At 42.2% G+C, this 22,588-nt stretch overlaps 1 protein-coding gene across 1 annotated transcript; it reads right to left on the minus strand.

The window, feature by feature from the left end:
• Positions 1–3,875: 3,875 nt before the first annotated feature.
• On the minus strand, positions 3,876–22,588 carry LOC311043170 (kelch-like protein 24; the record flags this gene model as incomplete). The annotated part of the gene is made up of 13 exons (XM_084054354.1): positions 22,490–22,588; positions 21,165–21,273; positions 19,779–19,976; positions 17,491–17,625; positions 16,975–17,166; positions 16,401–16,544; positions 15,316–15,514; positions 12,595–12,732; positions 11,684–11,812; positions 5,654–5,830; positions 4,647–4,793; positions 4,027–4,086; positions 3,876–3,889 (listed from the first exon to the last, which is right to left on the minus strand). The coding sequence occupies exons 2-13, from the start codon at positions 21,243–21,245 to the stop codon at positions 3,876–3,878; spliced, it is 1,614 nt and encodes a 537-aa protein (XP_083910480.1). The 5' UTR covers positions 21,246–21,273; positions 22,490–22,588.

The raw sequence follows: 22,588 nt of genomic DNA on the forward strand, positions 1-22,588 counted from the left end.
TATGTCATCTTCTATTTGAATACAATATACTTTGTTTGAGATTATCAGTAGGAAGAGGGGGAGAGCATTGATGCTCTGTACATTTTTCTATAAATTGTAATACTTTGGAATTCTATGATTGAGTCTTTGACTCAGGTTGCATTAACTAACTGAGGCTCCTCCCTGATACTGAAATGTTTTAGCTATAAATACACATATGGGACTACTGGAGACGTTGTGGGGTTAAATCTGCGAAACGTTGGTGAACGTAGGAACCCACTTTGACAGTCCCTGTGCGGTGAAGTGTCTGTCCAGCTGTCTCAACATCACAGTGCTCAAGTCTTCCATCTTGATTCTTTAGGTATGAGGTCAAGTGCAAGCCTGGCTCAGGGAGTGGGACACCCCTGCCACCTAATTAGGCTGCTGCTGAAAGTGACGTTGAGTAGGGGTGGCTTCTTTTTCTGGTGAAAGTTACATGGAGTTTGCATGGAGGTGTTAAATGTAAACTTATGAAAAAAGGTTCTTTAAACATGGTGCTGGACCCAAAATAATCAAGTTAAGAAAAAAGTTATGTCCTCACACCAACTGCTTTTTCGTTTCGGCCAAGATCTGCTATTTTCACTATATCTTAAATGTTTATTTTTCCTAATTTATTGAATTCCTTAGTCTTTTTGATTTATTTATGTATAAAAATTCTTTGAAATGTTCTCTTATTAATGAAACCTTTTTGAAAAAAAAACGTTTGAAATAATAAAAACAAAATAACCAAAAAAGTATAAAGGGATATTTACTCACAAATGGGTCCCGAGTCCCAACCATAGAGTTAAAAATAAGGTCCCGACCCAGTGTTTGGGAAACAGTGAGATAAACCATGCTGGTGTCCCTGAAGATTATCACACTCATGTCTATACATTGGCACAAAAGCGACACAGACAGTGTGCAGCTGGTTCAAATTGGTGGCCATTACTGTGATTAAACAGTGTGGTTATAGTTAAACAAGAAATTACAGTCATATATATATATCAGCTCGCAGCAAGCTAAACCCATTGAAAAGTACTGTCAACTACATTGTCCGCCAGATGGAAATTATTTGCACCCTCTACAGATCTGATCAATATGGGTTCGACACGCTGTGAGCTTGTAGATCTGCTATTTTCAAATAGCCAATACATATAGGATTAAAGTGCTCATGTGGCCTAGAAGCTTATTTTAGGCTTATTTTCATAGACCTGGTTGCTTGTTTCTCTCGCAAAACCTCGCAACATGATAGTGTGGTTGTTCTGTTGTTCCCCTCAAATACTAACCTCGGTCCCAGCCTCACTCATCTGCGAAAAGAAGAGCCTGGTCACAACCTAAAGCAGCGAGTGTCTAGGAAGTCCTGAGTGGACAGATTTCCGTTTCCCCCGGAAACGATATTTTTTGACCAATCACAGCACTCGTTTCATTCACGGAGAATGTTAACAGATTTGTAAAGCATCAACGTAATTTCCTTGGGCGGTACTTCCGCCAAATTCAACCATTTCCGGTAGTCAACTTCCTAGACAACCAACATCCCAGGTCTTGCCCAGGGTGCTCAAATACAAACTGAAAACGTCAGACATTCAAACAGACTCAGCGAACGACAGTCTAGATATTCTCACTCAAGAGTAGGGCTGCCATGTCCGCTTATTATAAGCGACTTTGGGCTTGTTTTACTGTAAAGTGACGACTAGTTGCACATCTATCTGTTGATCAGCCCTGCGACCTGATAAAAAAATGTCAATAGTGTCATTTTTTGTAAACAAACATTAGCCGACCCCAGTTTTTCTTATTGTGGTTCTGAATAACTGAATTATTGATTGATTACCAAACTTACGTTTCACTTGCAACCCTCCAAAAATATAAAAAGTAACTAAGTACATTTACTCAAGTACTATGCTCGAGTAGAATTTTGAGGGACTTTCACTTATCTAAACCTTCTCCATACTTTATACTGGCGCTCCACATCTTCAGAGGCAAATCATAAAATGAATGAATGTTGGTTCAAATTGGTGGTTATTATTAAAGTGACATTCTCTAGTAATAGTTTAATGGTGTGAAACTGAATAGTGTCATTTGTGTCAAAGGACATTAAAGGAGTAGCTCACCCAAAACATGACTTGTTTTCTATCCATTACACACCAAATTATTGGCTTAGGAATGCAACAAAAACAAAAAAAATCTCCATCAATTCAAGACTTCATGGGGTGTGTAATTGATAGAAAATAAGTCATTTTTGGGGTGAACTACTCCTTTAATAGCAGATCACAATGTTTCTAATTATGTACAGTGCAGTACACGTATGGACAATTAACTGAAGCAATGGAACAAACTCTGGATCATTTTCAAGAAAATGAAATAAAATTATACAATTGATACTATGGAGAGAGCAAAAACACAATCTAGTTAGGTGGGAAAGGGTTTTGTGGGTCTAGTTATGCCAACAGTAAATAGGCAACTCCCCATATACTGTAGTCACATGGGGAGATGCGTCATAATTAGGAAAATGAAGACACGCAACTCATTTTCATGTCTCCGTACAAAACTTAATTCCAAACAATATTTCAAAAAGTCAAAAAGTGACATTAAAGGAACACGGATCATATATTATGTACAGTCAATAAACAGGGAATATACAGTAATGAGCAACATACTGTGTTGACAGTGAAACAAAGAAATATTAAGTTAAGCACTCAAACCCCAGCATCCGAAAGCTTTCACTGAAAATAGCCGATCGACAAGCTCGCAGCACGGGACGTTGCTAGCTTGTCGATCGGCTATTTTCAGTGAAAGCTTCCCCCACAATAACAGAAAACAGAAAATACACTAGTACTGTGCCCTGAGGGACTCCGCTCAACCATGTGGGGTTTAAGGGAGTTAAAGTAAGCAGGCGACTGTCACGCTACAGTAGTGTACATCCAGTGGTGCCAGGGATGTCAGGGCTCATGTATCCAAGACCATTTATTTCCACTACCAATACTCACACATATTCCTCCGGAATGATCTATTGTGAATGTTGAAAAAACCATCGTCATCATCATCCTCATCCTCAGTATCATCATAAAAAAATGGACTAGGACCATCACTATCAACCTCCTTGTCATCGTCATCGTCATCGTCATCATCGTCATAATCATCATCATCTGAATAAGCTGGAGATGGGAAGTCATCCCTCAGCCTGAAAGACACGCAGTTAAGACCGTAGCGAGCACTGTGGCGAGCATTGGGCATCTGTCCCACGGTTTCCCACGAGTCCGTCTCTTCACAGTAGCGCTCGATGCTGTTGGGAAACCTGCACGAAGAGAGACCAATAGCCATGAGAGAAATATCTGTCGTGGACAAGTCACAATTATTACATAATCGCAGTCATTTGAGATAATAAAGTTATTTTTCATATCTACCCTGTACAATTTATTTTTACAAAGCCAAAAAAGCCAAACAGAAATGTTTATTTACGTGTTCCAGTGGTCAATGCCAAAAAGACAATACAGTCGTTAATTACAATTATTTGGATGACAATTAATCATCAAATGCCATGGTGACAGGCCTCCAGCAGTGTCTTACCCGCTGTACCCGTGCCTCCCTCCTAGCACGCAGATCTTTCCATCCACCACCATAACGCCAAGCTCACTGCGTGGCTCTTGCATGGGGGCACACGCGCTCCACTGGTCGGTGTTGGGGTAATCTGAGTTCCCAGAAGTTTTCGCCAGCTCTGGCGAGGAACTTCTGGGCCACAGCCCTGGTATTTGTGGGCGGGATGTACGTCACGCTCTGAATCTGAGCGGACACGCCTCTTACCGGTCTGAGAGCTGTGCAACTCGTCTAAAAAGTCCGACGAGAGGCAAACAGCAGTGCACAACAATGGCGGCCGAAATTTCTCAAGGGGAAATTGCTTCCCGTCGATCCTATTTAGATGCATCACCCACTGCATGTGGATCCCGCCCCCTTTTCTTCATTGGCTGTTGATTTGAATCACAACGCAGTGGCCGCGCCCCTGCTGTCCAAGCTCCGACGCTAACCCTCCCAGACTAGTGTTGGGGTGGTAGCACTCGATCGTGTTTTCTGTCTCGCCCTTGATATTTGTACCACCTATTTGATCAACAAGAATGAACAGGATAGAGACTGTCAGTGGGCTCTATTAGGTTCTCAAACTACAGTGAAGTTGAAGTGAGTCCATTATGGAACTAAGAGCGTGGTCGAAAGTAACTAAACACATCCAAAGCTGCGTGGAGCTTCAGTCTGACATTGGCTCCATGTGTCGGCGATTACAAGGGGGAGGGGATTAGAAATTCCCTAACCAATCCTAAGGGATCCCCACGCCCGCCTCGGACTCTCATTGGACAATACATTTTGTACTGGAGAAGTCCTAGGTTCACATTTACGACACCAGACAAAGAGGTAGTCCACTCAGAGAGTGGGTGGGGTCTATAGTATTGAACCAGGCTAATGTTGAGGTGCTTTTATTTTACTTATATTACTTATTACAAGAATATGTTTATGCCGATATATATTTTGACTTTTACTCAAGTAAAAGTTTGAATACAGGACTTTTGCTTGTAACAGCTGTTTTCACATACTGGTATTGCTACTTTTACTCAAATAAAACCCTGAGTACTTCTTCCACCACTGACTAAGAACAGGTATGATACCTATTAGGTAGATCTTTCCATTCAGAGTGCAGACAGCGGGTTTATCACGGGGAATCTGCATGGGAGTGACTTCTGTCCATACAGATGTTTCAGGGCTGTACTTGGCCACCTGGGCTGGGTTTGGCCTATGAGAACTTGGAAGGCCACCTAGGGCCCAGGAGGACGGACAGACGGACACACAACACACACACACACACACACACACACACACACACACACACACACACACACACACACAATTCAGGATAACACGTAATAATACCAAAGGCTTTGGACATTTTCAGTTAACCATTATGCTCAGGGTTCGAATTGTACAAATAACAGAACAAACTAGAAAAAGTGCTCCTCGAAGCACAGGTCTCCGCCAGGTCAGGTAGGTTATTGTGGGCCAGCAATGTTTGGAATTCAGTCATTATAGAGGAAAAAGGAATATGTAGAAGTTGAGAGATTAATGTTGATTAAGTTATTGCACAGACACAATATGTTAATAGGCCAATGTGAAAAGGGTGGCATTTCTTCCACGGCCTTTCACGGCAATCGGATGCTATGTTCATGATTTGAGGCATTTCTTCTCTGCAAACTTCAGATGCCAATCTTAGCCAATCAGGATGGAATATGAAAAATCGGACAGATCAGTCTTATCACATGACTATAGTACTATTTGCGTGATGTTTGGACAAAATCTGTAGGAGTAATATAAATGTTAAATGCTAAATAAATGTTTCGCATAAATCGGCCTCCTGGTGGCGCTATAACAGGACAATGAAAAGGGTGGCATTTCTTCCTTGGCCTAGTGGGAATGTGGGTGCAAAGTTTCACACCGATCGGTCCAGTTATAGGTAAAAATAAATGATGGTGGCAGTTCTTCCTTGGCCTAGTGGGAAAGTGCTGGCCAAGTGTCATGGCAATCACACGCTGCATTAATAATTTGAGGCATGTTGTTCAAAACGGACCCCTGATTACTCTTCAGCAGGCTGAAACGGTTGACGTGTAAACGTGTTCCATACCAATAAAATAGAGCAGTCCATCTAGTGCGACCACAGAAGGCTGTTTGGAATCACAATAGGCTGCCACCCCGACACACTTGATGAGCTGCCAGGTGTTGGTGCTGGGGTCGTAGCGATCCATGGAGTCCTTCCCCCGGCCACCCACTGCATACACATAGCCGTCCAGCATCACCAGGCCTATGTGTAATACATAAACCTGATCATTACAACTGATGACCATGGCCATGCGCAATATGCAGCATCTCCTTGGGTAAACCAAGGCAACAGGTTATTCCAAAACAAAGTAATGTTACATTCATCTTTAATTAAAGTGCTGCAGTTCAAACCAAGCATCAGAATGGGGGAAAAGGGTGTTTTAAGTGACTTTGAATGTGGCATAGTTTAGGGCTTTCACGACTAGAGATTTTTACAGGTCGACTAATTTGACCCAGTGGTAGTCGACTAGTCGAAATTTAAATTAAAAAAAAAAAAAATACAAAAAAAAAAATGTTTTTTTTTTTTTGGGGGTGGCACTGTTTTAATACCATCCTACTACTATATTACTATTATTATTATTATCCTCCTGCCCTTATTTTTATGGCGTTTTAAGGGAAGCGCTTCTGGCACAGCAGCACAGCACCACAGCAGCGTCTCCAAGGATCCCCATTGCCCAATAATAGGCTTTTATTGGGCATGCTTTTGACCCCCTTTTGATAAAAAATAAAGTCAGGAGGATAATAATAATAGTAAGATGGGCCATTACTATAGCATTAAAAATTATTATTATTTTTTTTTTTTCCCCAACTATTCGACTAGTACCAACAAGGTCGACTAGTGGTTATACTAGTCGACTAGTCGACTAGTTGGTGAAAGCCCTAGCATAGTTGGTGATTCCAAACAGGCTGGTCTGAGAATTTCAGAAATTGCTGATCTACAGACCTTTTCACACACAACAAAAAGTATTTGAGTTGCAAATGTGATTATAGTAGAGTCAAAAATGGAGGTTCCGTGACCATCCTTTGGCAAGTAAGGTTTGACGATTGATTTGACCTCTATGGACCCTTTAGAAAAGATTTAGCCCCCAGGTCCCTCCCAAAAATCCTGGCATTTTTTGCTAGACAGCCAAATTCAAAATGGCGCCCGGCGCCATCTCTAAAAATTAACTTTTGATCTGAATGACCTAGAATCATGTATGAAGGCACTTTTCCATACAAGTCAACCATGAGGATTCCAAATCTGACACAATTTTAATTGTAAGACCTTGTTTTGACTCCGAAATTCAAGATGGCCGACATCCAGTAGAGTAAAAACTTATACCCAGGGGGCAAAGGGGGGTATGCTGCATTTGCCCTGCCATAAAAGGTTGGCCACCAGAAATAATATCTATGACCCAGTAGGATCACAACCTATATGGACAACCCGGTCACCTTGCTGCTGGAAATCCAATATGGCCGCCTCAATATTATCAGAAAGTAGCTTTGGCAATAACCTTTGAACCAGATGGGCTAGAAATAAAAACTTGGTGTCTATTTCATGGTTTCAGAGCATGAGAAACTCAATGGAATACTTATCTTTATGATTGGGTGTGTCTGGACCTTTCATTTGCATATTTCCAAGATGGACGCCACGCGAAAATGAGTTTTACTATGACTTTTACAGTGACAGCTGACTGTTATGGCAACAAGTCTGCTTTTTAAGCAATATGAACACATTTGGTCAGTTTGAGCTTTAATTTATATGTTGTCAATATGGCAGACCCACACCATGAGTCTGGTCAGAGTCGTGTAATCCGGGACACAGAGATGGTAGTCAAGGTCATGGCAGCAGTGGAGACTAACCCATGATCAACATATCTACAGGACAGTGTGCTGATTCCACAGTCAAGGACGACTTGATGAGTGTGAAAGAACTGGGAGGCACTGAAGGCACTGTGTGAGTCACTGTCCAGTGAACAGAAGAAGACAAGCATAATGAAGCTTAACACTTTCTACACTCAAAACACATCATCTAAAATATCTAAGGGGAAAACCTCAGCACCTGGCAAGAGCAATGAAATTACTGCCCTCCTGCGCATGACCCAAATCATAGCCAGTGGTGGAGAACTCAACCTTGTCTTTATAGGCAACCACGAGTGCAGTGACTTCCCCCCTTCCCTCTTCCAGGAAGATGGCAGGATGAGAACAGGTACCAAGGCAAGCCTTGTTAAGGTCCTGAAAGAGGAGACCAAAGTTGCATGCATCCCTGACCTGCCTACAGAAGACATAAAAACAGCAGTAGTTATTGATGCCATGTATGCCATGCGCCATTGGTCGTTCCTGAAAGGTGAAGCATTTGGAACAATCGCTGAACGATACCAACGTCTGCTGTTGAATGATGTGCCTGCTGGCACAGAGATCATTCACTTCTGTTTTGACCGGTACAGTGGACCTAGTCTTAAGACAGCTGAGCAAGAACACAGATATGCTTGACCAAAACCTGCCAAAGAATATGAAGTCAGTATGCATTACACAGCTCCAGATCCTCAGGAGTTTTTTGCTGTGTCAGCTAACAAGGCAAACCTATTGAGTTTCCTCTGTGACGAATGCTGTGAAAATGAGAAACTTAAGGCGGCCCTTGGTCCAACACATCTTTACCTGGGTGGGGGGGTTAAAGAAGAGACAAGGAGTGTGGTGATCAATGAGGGGTCTATTGAAGATGTCCCTGCACTAGAATCCACACAACAGGAGGCTGATACAAGAATAATACTCCACACCCTGTACAGCGTCCAGAATGACAAAGTTGACAGAGTTCTCATCCATGCCAATGACACAGACAACATCATCATGTGCCTTTACTATGCAGCAACCCATCTCAGATGCCTTCCAGAGCTGTGGGTGAGAACAGAGCAAAATTCATATCTTCCTCTCCATCAAATGGTATCAGCACTGGGGCTCGCACAGTGTCGTGCCCTGCCCTTTATCCATAGTTTAAGTGGCAGAGATACTGTACCACCAGCTATCCCTTCTTCACTGGGAAGAAGGCATGGTTCAAGGCCATCATGCGTCTGGATCTCTGCACTTGAGGAGTTTGGTGAAAACTCTTATGATTCCCTCTCAGATGACGTCCATAAATCCGGCACGAGACCTCACAATTGCTGTATATACATCCAAAGAGGACCACCAGGAGGATTTTGACCTGAGTAAGCTTAGAGTGTACAAGTTCCTCAATAATAGATCAACCCTCTTAAAGCTGCTGCCCCCGACAGAGAATGCCTTTGACCTGCACCTGAGAAGAGCTGTCTCTCAGTGCTAGCAATGCAGTCCCCCTTGCATCTACCGAGCCAGCCTGGCCTGTGTCAATGAACAAGGCAATATCATGCAGCTGTATCAAAGGCTGCCAAAAAAAAACTGTTCCCGTGCAAAGAAGGCAATTCCATGCTACTTAGGATGCCGTTGCCAGGGACTGGAGACACGATGCAGCAGGATCAGTGACACATGACAACAGTGACAGTGAATAGCATTGTACCATAGTATCATTGGCTTTAGAAGCAGGCAAGACAGCACCATAGAGGTCAAAATGAACCTTTTGTAGGCAACCTCAATTCCGCCTTTACTCTATTTGTCACTAAGTAGTCTATCTTTTGTTATGTTACTTGAATGCATACCACTATGTTAATTTGTATAGCCCTAAAGTTGAAGTTTATGGCAAGTCTTGGAGTGTGCATGTGTCGGTTTATATTGTATTTAGTTTATTAAAATGATACATAAGATACGTTGTGGGCTTTTTCTCCGATTTTCTCTGCAATCATCCCCACAACTATAGATCTATAAATCAATAAATCTGAGGGGAAATGTAATACCATACATTATTTATGACTGCAGCCATATTGACAACATATAAATTAAAGCTCAAACTGACCAAATGTGTTCATATTGCTTAAAAAGCAGACTTTTTGCTGTAAAAGTCATAGTAAAACTCATTTTCGAGTGGCGTCCATCTTGGAAATATGCAAATGAAAGGTCCAGACACACCCAATCATAAAGATAAGTATTCCATTGAGTTTCTCATGCTCTGAAACCATGAAATAGACACCAAGTTTTTATTTCTAGCCCATCTGGTTCAAAAGTTATTGCCAAAGCTATTTTCTGATAATATTGAGGCGGCCATATTGGATTTCCAGCAGCAAGGTGACCGGGTTGTCCATATAGGTTGTGATCCTACTGGGTCATAGATATTATTTCTGGTGGCCAACCTTTTATGGCAGGACAAATGCAGCATACCCCCCTTTGCCCCCTGGGTATAAGTTTTTACTCTACTGGATGTCGGCCATCTTGAATTTCGGAGTCAAAACAAGGTCTTACAATTAAAATTGTGTCAGATTTGGAATCCTCATGGTTGACTTGTATGGAAAAGTGCCTTCATACATGATTCTAGGTCATTCAGATCAAAAGTTAATTTTTAGAGATGGCGCCGGGCGCCATTTTGAATTTGGCTGTCTAGCAAAAAATGCCAGGATTTTTGGGAGGGACCTGGGGGCTAAATCTTTTCTAAAGGGTCCATAGAGGTCAAATCAATCGTCAAACCTTACTTGCCAAAGGATGGTCACGGAACCTCCATTTTTGACTCTACTATTAGGTTCATTACAAATTAGCATTCAGGAGAAGTGCCTGACTAACGGTTACACACAGTATTATGACTTGAATCAGGGGTTCCCAACCTTTCTGTTACCACGGACCAGCTGACAGTTCATAAAGTTTTCGCGGACCGACATGGTGCCCGGTGCTTGGACCCGGTTCGGTGCCCCCCGGCGCCGTTTTGTCAACGGGGGGTGGGGGGTGGGGGGTGGGGGGGGGGTGCGGGGTGGTTCAGCGCGGACCCGGTTCGGTGCCCCCCGGCGCCGTTTTGTCAACGGGGGGTGGGGGGTGGGGGGGGCATCACTCGTATCAAAACACAAGTTGACTGACAGTCAATGACACATCACTGTCTGCTATTTATAGATTATTATATCGCATAATGTTATATCATTGACCTAAATGGCGATATATCAACAAGGACAGGGGTGATTAAAAGAGGATATGTCTGTATCAGAAATGACTTTGGACAGGTGGAAAACATTAAACTCTAACTCTACGGTTAAACTTGCAGAGTGACGCATTACTTTATCTGAGTTACATCTTCTGATAGATGTACTTGAATGTTGACATGAAACAATAATCCTGTTTAGCGCGATCGGTCATCACCGTGACAAAATTGGCTACAGCGTGTAGCGACGGCGCACGTCAACACACGTTGACAAAGGCAAAGATAAAGATAGCAAGGATTCAACAGTGATGTCACTACAGGAAGTAGCACGAGCAAAGCTGTTTATAAACCTCAGCGACAGCACTGACTAATCCTTGGTATCTTCATGTGACCCGACTCAACTTTTCTCTGCTCTGTGGAAAATCCTGGCGACGCAAGGTTATCAGTGGTGGAAAAAGTACTCAAATTCTTTACTTAAGTAAAAGTACCAATACTGCAATATAAAAATACTCTGTTACAAGTAAAAGTCCAGAATAAAAAAATTACTTGAGTAAAAGTACAAAAGTATTGGCATCAAAATGTACTTAAAGTACCAAAAGTAAAAGTACTAAATATTTGAAAATAGCCGATCTACAAGCTCACAACGCGTCGCGATGCGACGCGTTGTGAGCTTGTAGATCGGCTATTTTCAAATAGCCTAGGTATAAAATAGAGCTAAAGTGGTTAATGTATGTTTCATTATATCATAGTTTATATCTGAAAAGTAACTAGTAACTAAAGTTTTCAAATAATTGTAGTGGAGTAAAAGTACAATATTTGCCTCTGAGATGTAGTGGAGTAGAAGTAAAAGATTTGGAAATTGGAAATACTCAAGTAAAGTACAAATACCTCAAAATTGTACTTAAGTAAATGTACTTAGTTACTTTCCACCACTGAAGGTTATGGATTCACGACGGGGAAAACTTGGACTTCCCGGCCCGGGAAGTCCAAGTTCGGTGGTTTGGGAACCCCTGACTTGAATGAATGAATGCCATAGTTTGCCGATCTTACTCAAGAGAGGACGCGTTTCATTCATGGGAGCCATCTTCAACCATGAGTTACGGGTAACGTCATAGCGCCACATCTCCCAACTGTGTGGTGTAGGAGATGAAGCTAATCCGGCCAAATACACAGTAGAGCCTATGGTGGGAGAAGAGCAGAATTAAAATGAATTAAGTCTTGATGATCGTCAAAGCAATAACGATTTTAATATATATATACACAAAACTTGTATATATATGATGTGACAATGAAGTTCATTCTGATGCTGATCAAGCCAAGACAGGTCCAGTGTACTGTGACATAAGCTGCCAGGTGGGCTATATTCTGTAGCTACCTCGATGCCTAAATTGTAAATTTCACTTGCACCCAACTGAATTTGCAGTGCAAAATTGCTACAGATCAATTCAGAGGCAAAATAATAGGATCCATTACAGGCAATGGTGAGCAGTGACTAAGTACATTTACTTGATTACTGTCCTTAAGTACATTTGTAAGTTTTCTTTTTTTCTTTTTCCCCCTAACACATTACTTTCACTCTGCTACAATTCAAATAGAAAGATTTTACTTTTGACTCGACTACATTTCTAGGAAGGGACTCTTGGCACTCAATTACAAAAATACATACATTTTAAATATTGTGAAAATAGCCATCTAGAATCCCAATTCGTCGCAGTGAGCTTTTGATCTTCTATTTTCTGTATATAAAATAACTTCAATAAAAGAACCAAATGACATGTTTAATCATTTTATACTTTCAAACTATTTTTAAAATAGTGGAAATATCGAATCCACAAGCTCTCAACGCGTCGCGATAGATTTGCCATTTCCACTATTAAAAAAAAGAAAATACATGAACATGTTTCAACATAATAATTGCCATTAGGCGATTATGTAATAATTGTGACAGGCCCTCTCCTCACCTGACATCACCACAGAAGACGTTTCGAACCATATGGATGGCAGACGTCCCAGAGTCTTCCACTGGTTGGTCAGGAGATCAAAGCTCTTCATCTTGTCAGAGTAGGACTCACGGCAATGTCCTCCCATCGTCACGATCACTTCAACAAGCGGGGGAGAGGGAGCAGGGTGTGGGTTACCACACACATGTTAAACAATTCATTTTCAAAACTTTTCCAAAAGTATTGTTTTATCCCATTGCCATGCCTGTAGCAATCATACGGTGCAATAATGAGGCTCTTACTTTACTCCAGTGTGCTACCAATGCCCCTAGACCAGCGGTTCTCAAACTATTGGTCGCGACCCAAAGTGGGGTCGCGGGAAGGTGCCGTTGGGGTCGCGCAGTGGCACAAACTGATTTAGCTCTGTTCATAAACTATTTACTGAGGAATTATGTTCAATATGAGCGGGTGGCTTAAAAGAGCCATTTTGGCTGTTTTTGTTAGTCCGAGAGCGAGAGGGTACAGGACCACGGGTCCATTTGGTTCCATTAGTTAAATTTAGATCGCGATGTAACATTACCGTGCGGGGACGCTGGGGAGATCACTCTCACAGACAGACAACCACACCAGTTACCAACAGTTGCCGCGATGGAGAAAAACGCCACCGTCAGTGGCCTAAGATAAAATCGAGAGGTGGATTAAGAAACTCTGGTGGTTCTAGCAACATATTTTGGCTATTACAAATGCACATTGACCCACCTCCATAGCGCAGGGGGGGGGGGGGGTCGCCAAAAGAAATCCCTCGTGATATGGGGTTGTGGTATACAGATCTACAAGCAAACAGCGTGTCACGGTGCAGCGTGTCGTTGTAGATCTAAATTCCAGGAATTTCATGACTGTGGGTACCCTGAACCAAATGTATTTAAACACATGAACCCCCCAGCATCCATATTCTGAGGGGATTAGCCAACAAATAGCAGATCTGATCTACAAGCTTGTCATCTTTTTAACCACCAAGATTGTCAACTATTTCCAAAATAGCCAGGGCTTGTAGATCTACAAGCTCACTACACGTCACATTGCAACACGTTATGAACTTGTAGATTTGATATTTTTGCTTATTAGTAGTAAGACAAAGGGCTGAAGTGGTTAATACAGAGGAAGAGAACATAAACACAGCACCAGGCTCGTACAGTCCTCAGTAGTCACATTGATCAAATGTTCTGAAAGCCCAAATTAGCAGTCCCTGAAGGAATCCAGCAAAAGATCTTTATACATTCTACAAAAGCAAGACAATCTAAATAAAAGCTTGAATTGTAAAATCTAAATCATGAAATCATGATGAAATAATTTTAAGCAAACTAAACCCATATTCTTATTCTTATAGCAAGGTATGTTTATGTACAGCCAGAAAAAACCTTGACGTGTTTTTTTTAATTTTGCACCAATTTTGGGGTATTTTTTACTTAAATAACTCAATAATTTTACTTCTACTCCACTACATCTCAACCGTATGTGCAATGACCGATATCACCCTCCCCGCCCCGTTTCCCTCACCCGAACACCGGCCAAATGTGTTCTTGTAGACACTCAACAAAGCCGGATGCACCACGGTGGATTTGAACCATAGACTGTAAAAAAGAAATGGACAAAGCCACTCCCCTGCTTTCTACAGACCGAAAATGAAGCCGATAGTTCAGGAACGTGCATCCTCCATCTTTAATATATACAGTTCTGGCCACGCTGGAACTCAAACGCTATTGGTTGAGACCAGACATGTGACCAGGGAACCGGAAAACAACCCCCAAAGAATGCTATTGGTTGGGTAGCTTGTCAATCAAGAGCGGGGCGGGGAATGAATGCTATTGGTTGTGTAGGTTGTCAATGAAATCATCCCGCCCCTCCTGGAGCATAGCCTACTTTATCGTCAATTTTAGAATAAATGGGACCATAATTTAGCAAAACGCATATCATGATGATTGAAAGGAGACTTTAAACTAGCGACTGGAAGCATATAGTATTTATGACAATTTTTATTAAGGAAAGAAAATCTAGTCTAAAGTTCGTCCAAAAACCCATCCGCTTTAATGAGAGAATATTCTTTCTGACACCTGCAGGCACCTACTGGCCATTTATATGAACTTGTCTCTCTTCCGTATAGAGTGTCGCAGTTCCCGCCCACTTCCAGTTGCCGGAAGTAAATACTCAATGCATTTTTCCCATTGACTTTTCCGAAAATATTTATATAAATTAATTTAAGCCTAGAATCAAGCTATCCAGGATGCTGGTGAATCATGACCATAAAACGTTTGATTCTGTGAAAAACCTTTTTGAAAACGGCAAAACAAAGGGTATTTATTAAACATAGTATATCATATCATTAAATATAAAATTTGAAAAATCACAGAAAAAAAGGTTTTATGGTCATGATTCACCAGAATCCTGGATGGCTTGATTCTAGGCTTAAATTCATTGATATAAATATTTTTGGAAAAGTCAATGGGAAAAATGCATTGAGTATTTACTTCCGGCACCCGGATTCTGTGCAACTGCGATGCTCTATTGGCCTCATTGTAAATATCCAAGCCTTACCCCTTGACTTGAACCCACAACCTCCGTGGTGGTGGTGGGCAGTGACTTTTACCACTGCGCCACCCGAGCGCCCCGGTAATGATACTTTTACAGTAAAAAATGTTAGTACTTCTTCCATCACTGCATGCATACATGTGTGAGGCAGGGTACCTGTGGTCCTGCCTGGGCGTGTCGTACCGCAAGGCTTGGCCTGGTTCTTTCCCCGGTTCTTGCCCCGGGTCCTGTCTTGTTTCTTGGCCTCAGAGATGAACCTCTGGCAGCCCTTGTATTCCTTCAGCACTTCCAGGGACTCACTCACAGTGTGGCGGTAGGACGGGCTTATGAGAGGCAGACGGATCTGCTCTAGCACCTTACAGGGCACATAGAACCCTAGTTATTTACTAGTCCAACTGGATATTGCTCATATTGATTATATATATATATATACACACACACACAACATTATGCAATAATTATGCATTTCATAGTACCAGCAAATACCATGTATACAGGTAGATCATGTCAAGCATGTATTGGACAGCAGGCACTGCTGTTCTAGCAACTAATAATAATAAATTTTATAACGCACAAAAAAGTGCTACAGGGTTTAAAAACATGGCATAAAACAGCAAAGGCAACCAAACAATTACATGGTACCCTAGTAGGCTAAAGGAAATTAGACCCTTTGTTAAAAAGGTAGGTTTTCAGTCCATTTTTAAATGCATTGGTGGACTGTGGTGCTCTCCGGTGTTCGGGGAGGGCATTCCACACACAGCAACTGCATTGCTTTTAGAAATCCCAAGACGTATCGGGTGGCAGAGACCTCTGATCATCTGGCAACGTGGCACTAAAGGCACTTCGCGTCATCAGTGCCCATACCCTAGGTGGCGTTGGCGAAAGGGCCTTTCTGTGTGGAGTTTGCATGTTCTCCCCGTGTCCCCTAGGGTAGGTACCCTCACAAAAACATGCAGTAATCCTGGTCTCTATACTGCCTCCCCCTGGTCAGCCGGGGCGCCTGATGGAGGGGAAAGGAACTGGTTGGAATGACGTGTTCCTTCTCCCTAGGCTGGCAGAGGGAGAGTAGCGCCCAGGATTACATAGGCAATTGGCCCTGGGTGAAAAAATGGGTTCCAAAATTGTGGGATAAAAGAAACGTTTAACACCCAACGTCTCCAAATCTGATCTCCCAACGTAAGTCTCTAATAGTCAGCACAACTCAGTTTGGTCTGCAGGGGCCTTTATAAGAGATAACTGACCTTTTCAAAGCTCTGGCTACGGGTAGGATCCTTGTCTAACCATAACATGGCAGCCTCAAACGCCATGTCCTCCTTGGGCACGTTGAGATGGTCACTGGCGAGAATCTTTGTCAGTCTTTCCATCGAGAGCGAGAGGAACTCTTCCTAGGGGTAGAAGAAAAAATACAATAGATTATTTCAGTGTTTCAATTCAAATATGTAATAATAGTCAGGATTCAAATAGGAAAAACAGCAGAGAGGCTATTTCGTCTATTCATCGGACGAGACGTATAGGGCTCATTAAAGGGATATTTCACCTTCAAACTCATTTTGGGTAATTTTATCTTCTACTCAGGCACCCCAAACTGTTTTTAAGTTGCTCGATTCAGTATTTAGATATTTGATATTCATTTTATCAGACACGCCCCCTTCCTGTACAAACCCATTGTAACTTCAAACTCCATTTTAACCATGTTAGATTGTATAATCACTGACCAATGACTGAACGTTTCAACCCAGGTCTGGGTCAGTTGTGGTGGTGAAAAGGTTGAGCGATGGCAATAAAACTAAGTTATAGGAGATAACAATCACTGACCTGCTGGTGGACGACACTGAAGTGTTCTAAGACGTAATCCATGCTGCGTTTCTCCAGCATTTTACAAGAGTGAGCGTCAGCGAAGCAGTAAATCCCCACACAGTTGTTTGTGTCCATGTGACGCTCCATGTAGCCACAGCAGGCCTCTCGAACAGCCGTGACGTCCCACAAGTTTGACGCCGTCAGCAAGGCCTAGACCAAATGTGTATTAACCCATTAAGACCTGAGGCCGATTCTACAAATGCCTGGCATTGCCTGCAAAATCAGTTGTTCTCAAACCTTTTTGTGCCAAGGACCCCCAAATTGATATGTATTTGGCTGCGGACCCCCCATCTGAAAATGTTTTGAGCCAGGGACCCCCACTAGAGAAGGTTTGTGTTAAAAAAAAACGTGTGTGTGTGTGTGTGTGTGTGTATATATATATATAGCTAAAATGACACAGTTGAATGGGTTAAGCACCGAGGTTATGTAGCACAAAAACTGAGACAATTAATCAGGTTTAATGATGATAATTACCTGCACATTTGCCCCAGAGATGGACACCTTTGATGTGTAGGCGTAGCTCACCAACAAACCAATGGTCTGAGGTTCCACTCCGCTGATGGTCACCCTTTCCTGTGTGGTTTCCTTCATGCCAGATGTAAACATGGCCTGTGCAGATTGAAAAGATGAATGGTTGGCTTGGAGTGTTCATAGTTATACCTTTTTAATTTCAAGGAGTGGACCCTCCATTAGGATATCCATTAGGCTATGGACTCTCTGGGACCCCAATGAATGTACACTATAATATGTTGATTTATTTTAACTCAAGATTACAAATGGAACTAACATTTGGGGAGTTACACACCTGCAACTCATCAAGGACCCCTGTGGGGGTTCCCGGACCCAACAGTGGCCACAGTTACATGGACCATCATGTATTCATTCAGAATGAATTCATTCCGAATGAACTCATTCTGAATAGAGGAATCTGATCCACTCACCTGTTTACATGGGACCTGAATAAAAGTATTCCTCGTTTACATGACCAAAGCATTCATTCAGAATATAACTTTTGACATGCGCAAAGTGGTTCCCGCCTACGCCCGGGCATGGACCAGGGGCCACTACCCGGAGCAGAGCTTCCCCTGGTGGGCATGGGAGGAGGCAATAGCCCCCTGGCAGGCCCGGAAGCAACGCACCAGGCAGCGTTGTATGCGGTGCAAGCCTGTGTTCCTTTGTCATCGCCGTTTTAATGCAAAAGTAGCAGATCTACAAGTTCAGACCAGTTTCTTTTTTTGTATTGGTACCAGACACGGTAAAACGTAGGCTAGCCTATAGTATTTGTCACATTTCTCATGTAGGTACCGTACGATGATGTCATCGCGCATTCGCACATGGTCATTATAATAATAAATAATAATACTTAAACACCGGACCGCTCATGGTCATTATAATGAGAGAGAGAGAGAGAGAGAGAGAGAGAGAGAGAGAGAGAGAGAGAGAGAAGGAGAGAGAGAGAGAGAGAGAGAGACTACAGTCTATGAAACAAGGCACGCTCATTTATGGCAAAAGTACAAAAGTATTGACATCAAAATATACTTAAGTAGAAAGTATAAGCTACTCATTATGCCGAGTGTCACGTTTTCTTGTATTATTATGAAAAAGCTTTGAAACATGCTGTAACTCATTCACTGTGACGAAAACCCTCTTTCTGCACCGAGTATCGCGCGGTGCGCACACGGGGTCTGTCCATAGAGGTATAATATAACGGGTCTGTCGCCCTAAAACACAATCGCCACCATGGAGCAGCCGTGGATGGCCCGCTCAAAAGGTGCGTGGGGCGGGGTGTTTTGGGACGACCGTTCCGGCTGCCCATGTAATGAATTGATGAAGTAAAACTCATCTGTTTTCGCTGCAGTTGCGCCCTAATGTTGTTTTCATTTACTTTTGTTCACGTATGCTATTAAAATAATGCAGCTATTGCAGTATTGGGCCTTAACATGCGATTACAAATGTAGATGTATTTGGCCCCTCATATATAAAATAAATAAAAATAATAAAATAAAATCTGATTTAAAATTGAAACTTGCATGCTGAACAATGCGTTTCTGCGTTTACGTGTGGACAGGGATTTTAAAAAAAAATCTTTGTCATGTGGCCAGGGATTCTTTTTTTAAAAATACCCGTTTAGAAAAAGATCCATATAAGTGTAGCCTAGGCCAGCAATCCTCGGAGCGTCCGTTCTCCTGGACAAGTCTGGGCAATTACAGGCTTATTAAATGACGCTATTAGAATCATTCATTTTATCCCGCAGGAGCGAGCGCTTCTCAGCACCAACCGTGGCCGAATTAGAGATTTGATAGGTCATTTTTGGACACTTCTGACAGCCCTACTAAGCACGGACATGCGCAAAGGAATGCATGTATTCCAAACAGACAGGAGCGTGTGGAATAAAGTGTTTACATGGTCAATTCCGATTGATTTAACCCGATTCAAACGGTCTATACCACCCCTCCTATTCCGAATGAAAATGCATTCGGGTCAGACTGGAATGGAATATTCTATTCCAATTGGGGTGTTTACATGAGCAAATCTATTCGGAATGAATTCATCCATTCATTCATTCCGAATAGAAGTGTATTCATTCCGAATACAACTGTCCATGTAACAGCAGCCATTGAGAACCACTGGTTTCTCATTTACGTTTGTGTGAACAGTTAAGTGATGTTCGGTTCACATGAAAGCCAAAAGGCAGAATTTAATGTAATTCCCTTAACAACAACAGCAGTTAACAAGCAGGTCAATAAATGTTGTGTATTTACCTCAAAGTAAGGGCTGAAGGAGGCCAGTACGTAACGATGGCAGGGGAACTCCTGTCCCTCACAGCACAGGATCAAGTCACACAAGGCACTGTTGAGGCGCAGCCTGTTCAGGCCCTCTAACACCTTGTTGGCATGGCTGGGTTCCTCAAATATCTCAGCATCCAGTGAGGGTAGTAGAGGTGCACTGGTGCCATCCTCCTGAAGTGCAATGGCAACATCCAGAGGGAGATTTATATAATCAGACAAATAAACAACTATTCATCTGTGAATAAAGTTTCTGATCTGGTAACGGTGGCTTTGAAACTGTCCTTGCGAAATGTCATATGTTCCCTTGTGTATTAGTCCCTCAATTACAGTTTAAAGGGGTAAATTCACAGATTATGCACCCAAATCTTGTTTCTACTATTTTACTGCCAGAGTTTATACATTAATAAACTCCCCCACTGACAGCGTTTTTGTGTTATTTAACTTCTTCAACTGGTCACAGAAAATTTAGATCCATAATAATCTATCGTCGGACTGTGTGTACACACATACAGGATCTGTGGCCGTCGCCCAGAGGAAAAAAAATCACCCGTGAGGTAACTTTCCATGTTGCAGGCACGCTAAAAACAGCATATACCGTCAAAAATGCACGTCTTTCCAACCTCCCCAACTGGCTACAGAACATTTATATATCTCTGCTGTCCAGCAGCAACCAGCTAACTCCAAAATGTTCATTTTTCCGAAAAAGGAAAAAAAAGTTGTTAGGTTTTGTTCATCATTGATAAGAACAGCTGAATGGACCTCCAAGCTCACAATGAGGTTGGAGGTCAAAAGGGGGTGGAGCCTGGAATGAGCTAAACCAGCTAACTCCACCCTCCTTTGGTAGCAGAAAGTTTGAGGATCCAATGGAGTTAGCTGGTTTTGTCAGAAGCACTTTTTAATACTTTTCATTGGTTCTTTTTTTTTTTAACAACACACAGACGTAATGGGTGTTCAATAGCACTGATTTATGGAAAAAAAATGCAAAAGCGTCAAAATGGAGTTAGCAGGTTTCTGCCGGCTGTTGTAAATGTGCTATACAAATAAAGTTTGATTTGATTTGATGAGAGCCGAGCATAGTGTGTTCCGATCGTATGAGGCCAACCTGGTCGATCACACGAGTGGAGGACACGAGGACAGTGAGCGAGTGGGGTATCGGAATTCAGCTTATGGCACCAAAAGATCAAAAGGGGTGGCACTGTTTGGACCTAGTCGCACATTTTAAACATAAATCCATGACTTGCTTTTCCACCCACTTTTAACATGGCATCCCTATTTTTGGCACGGCATTATATTGTCAAAAATACTGTATTGTATTCAACAATTTTCAAAAAAGTTTTTAAAATAATGAAACAAACTCACATGGTCAGTGTCCAGTCTCATTCTCTTGGCAGCCCGTGGTGATTCGCTCCCGCAGGCAGCAGCCGGGATGTTGTCAGCCATGGCTGAGGTGTGGTGGAGTGGGCAGCGTCTGCAGAGACAACACACAAGTTCATTACTGTTACATCTGGTTACACCGCTGTTTCCCAAACAGTGGGTCGAGACCCATCTTTGGGTTACGGACACATTTTTATGGGCCCCAAGTAAATATCTTATTTTTTCGGTTTCCTACATTTAAAAAAACATATACATATTATTTCAAAAGATTAAAAAAAATTGCAATATTGGTGAAAGAAAATAAATATGGCCCAAAGAGCCAAATGTATAGTGAACAATTTAAAGTAGACGAAACAAAGCCTACATGCATGATTGATGGAAGTGGTGGCGAACTGTGTCTGAAAATGTGACATGTGGTGTGGTAGAACATAACTACAATGGAAAGAAGACAGTGATAACAGGACACCAAGGAAGTCCAAGCAATCGGCATGTAACCTCGCATCACCAGTCTTTCCACCTCGGAGGAAAGCCTGGTCTGCGTTCCAGAAGACAACATATGATCCGGTCTAGACCACGCCTACTGAAAAAAAAAAGAAAAAAGAATCCTCTTTCCGGTTCTGCCTATCCGGTTTTGCGGTTTAAATGGAATAGAATTTCCCCGTGGGATAATACCGACGCTAAATAGTCTCCGGATAGTGCACGCACATTTACATTTAAAAAATAAGCTAAACAATGCCGTATCAAGGATTTTATTAGCACGGACCTATTTTGGGGTGAGACGTCTTTCCGGTTCTGCCTATCCGGCCACTTTTTCTTTTTTTTACTTCCGCTCCCGACCGGATCATATACCCGAAAATGGAATGCTGCCCAGGCTAATCGGCATGTGTGTGTGTGTGTGTGTGTGTGTGTGTGTGTGTGTGTGTGTGTGTGTGTGTGTGTGTGTGTGTGTGTGTGTGTGTGTGTGTGTGGCAGATAGATAGATAGATAGATAGATAGATAGATAGATAGATAGATAGATAGATAGATAGATAGATAGAGAGAGATAACATTGATTTATAATCACACAAAAGGGTTACAGACAGAGTGCAGCTTTAAGTAATTAAGGGTCCTGGTTTTGGAAAAGATGGTCACCCATGTCTAATATATCAAACTTGTATCTGCAGTTGTCCCACTGTTCCTTCCTATCGGATACAGGAAGAATGGGCACCTGAGAAATCTGGGCACCTCAATGTGAAATTAGCTATTGCTTTTGTATGAAGTCAGTGTGTCAACAAGTACAACAAACACATTCGTGACATAAATGAACAAACCTCGTAAAACGGCAATGGAATTAGTCCGTGAACCACAAAATAAATACAAACGAACGACGTAAATGTTGTCTTTAAAGACGTTTCTTTTCTTCCTCCTCC

Source organism: Gymnoscopelus microlampas, assembly GCF_963454915.1.
Source record: "Gymnoscopelus microlampas genome assembly, chromosome: 4".
In the NCBI taxonomy this organism is placed as follows: Eukaryota; Metazoa; Chordata; class Actinopteri; order Myctophiformes; family Myctophidae; genus Gymnoscopelus; species Gymnoscopelus microlampas.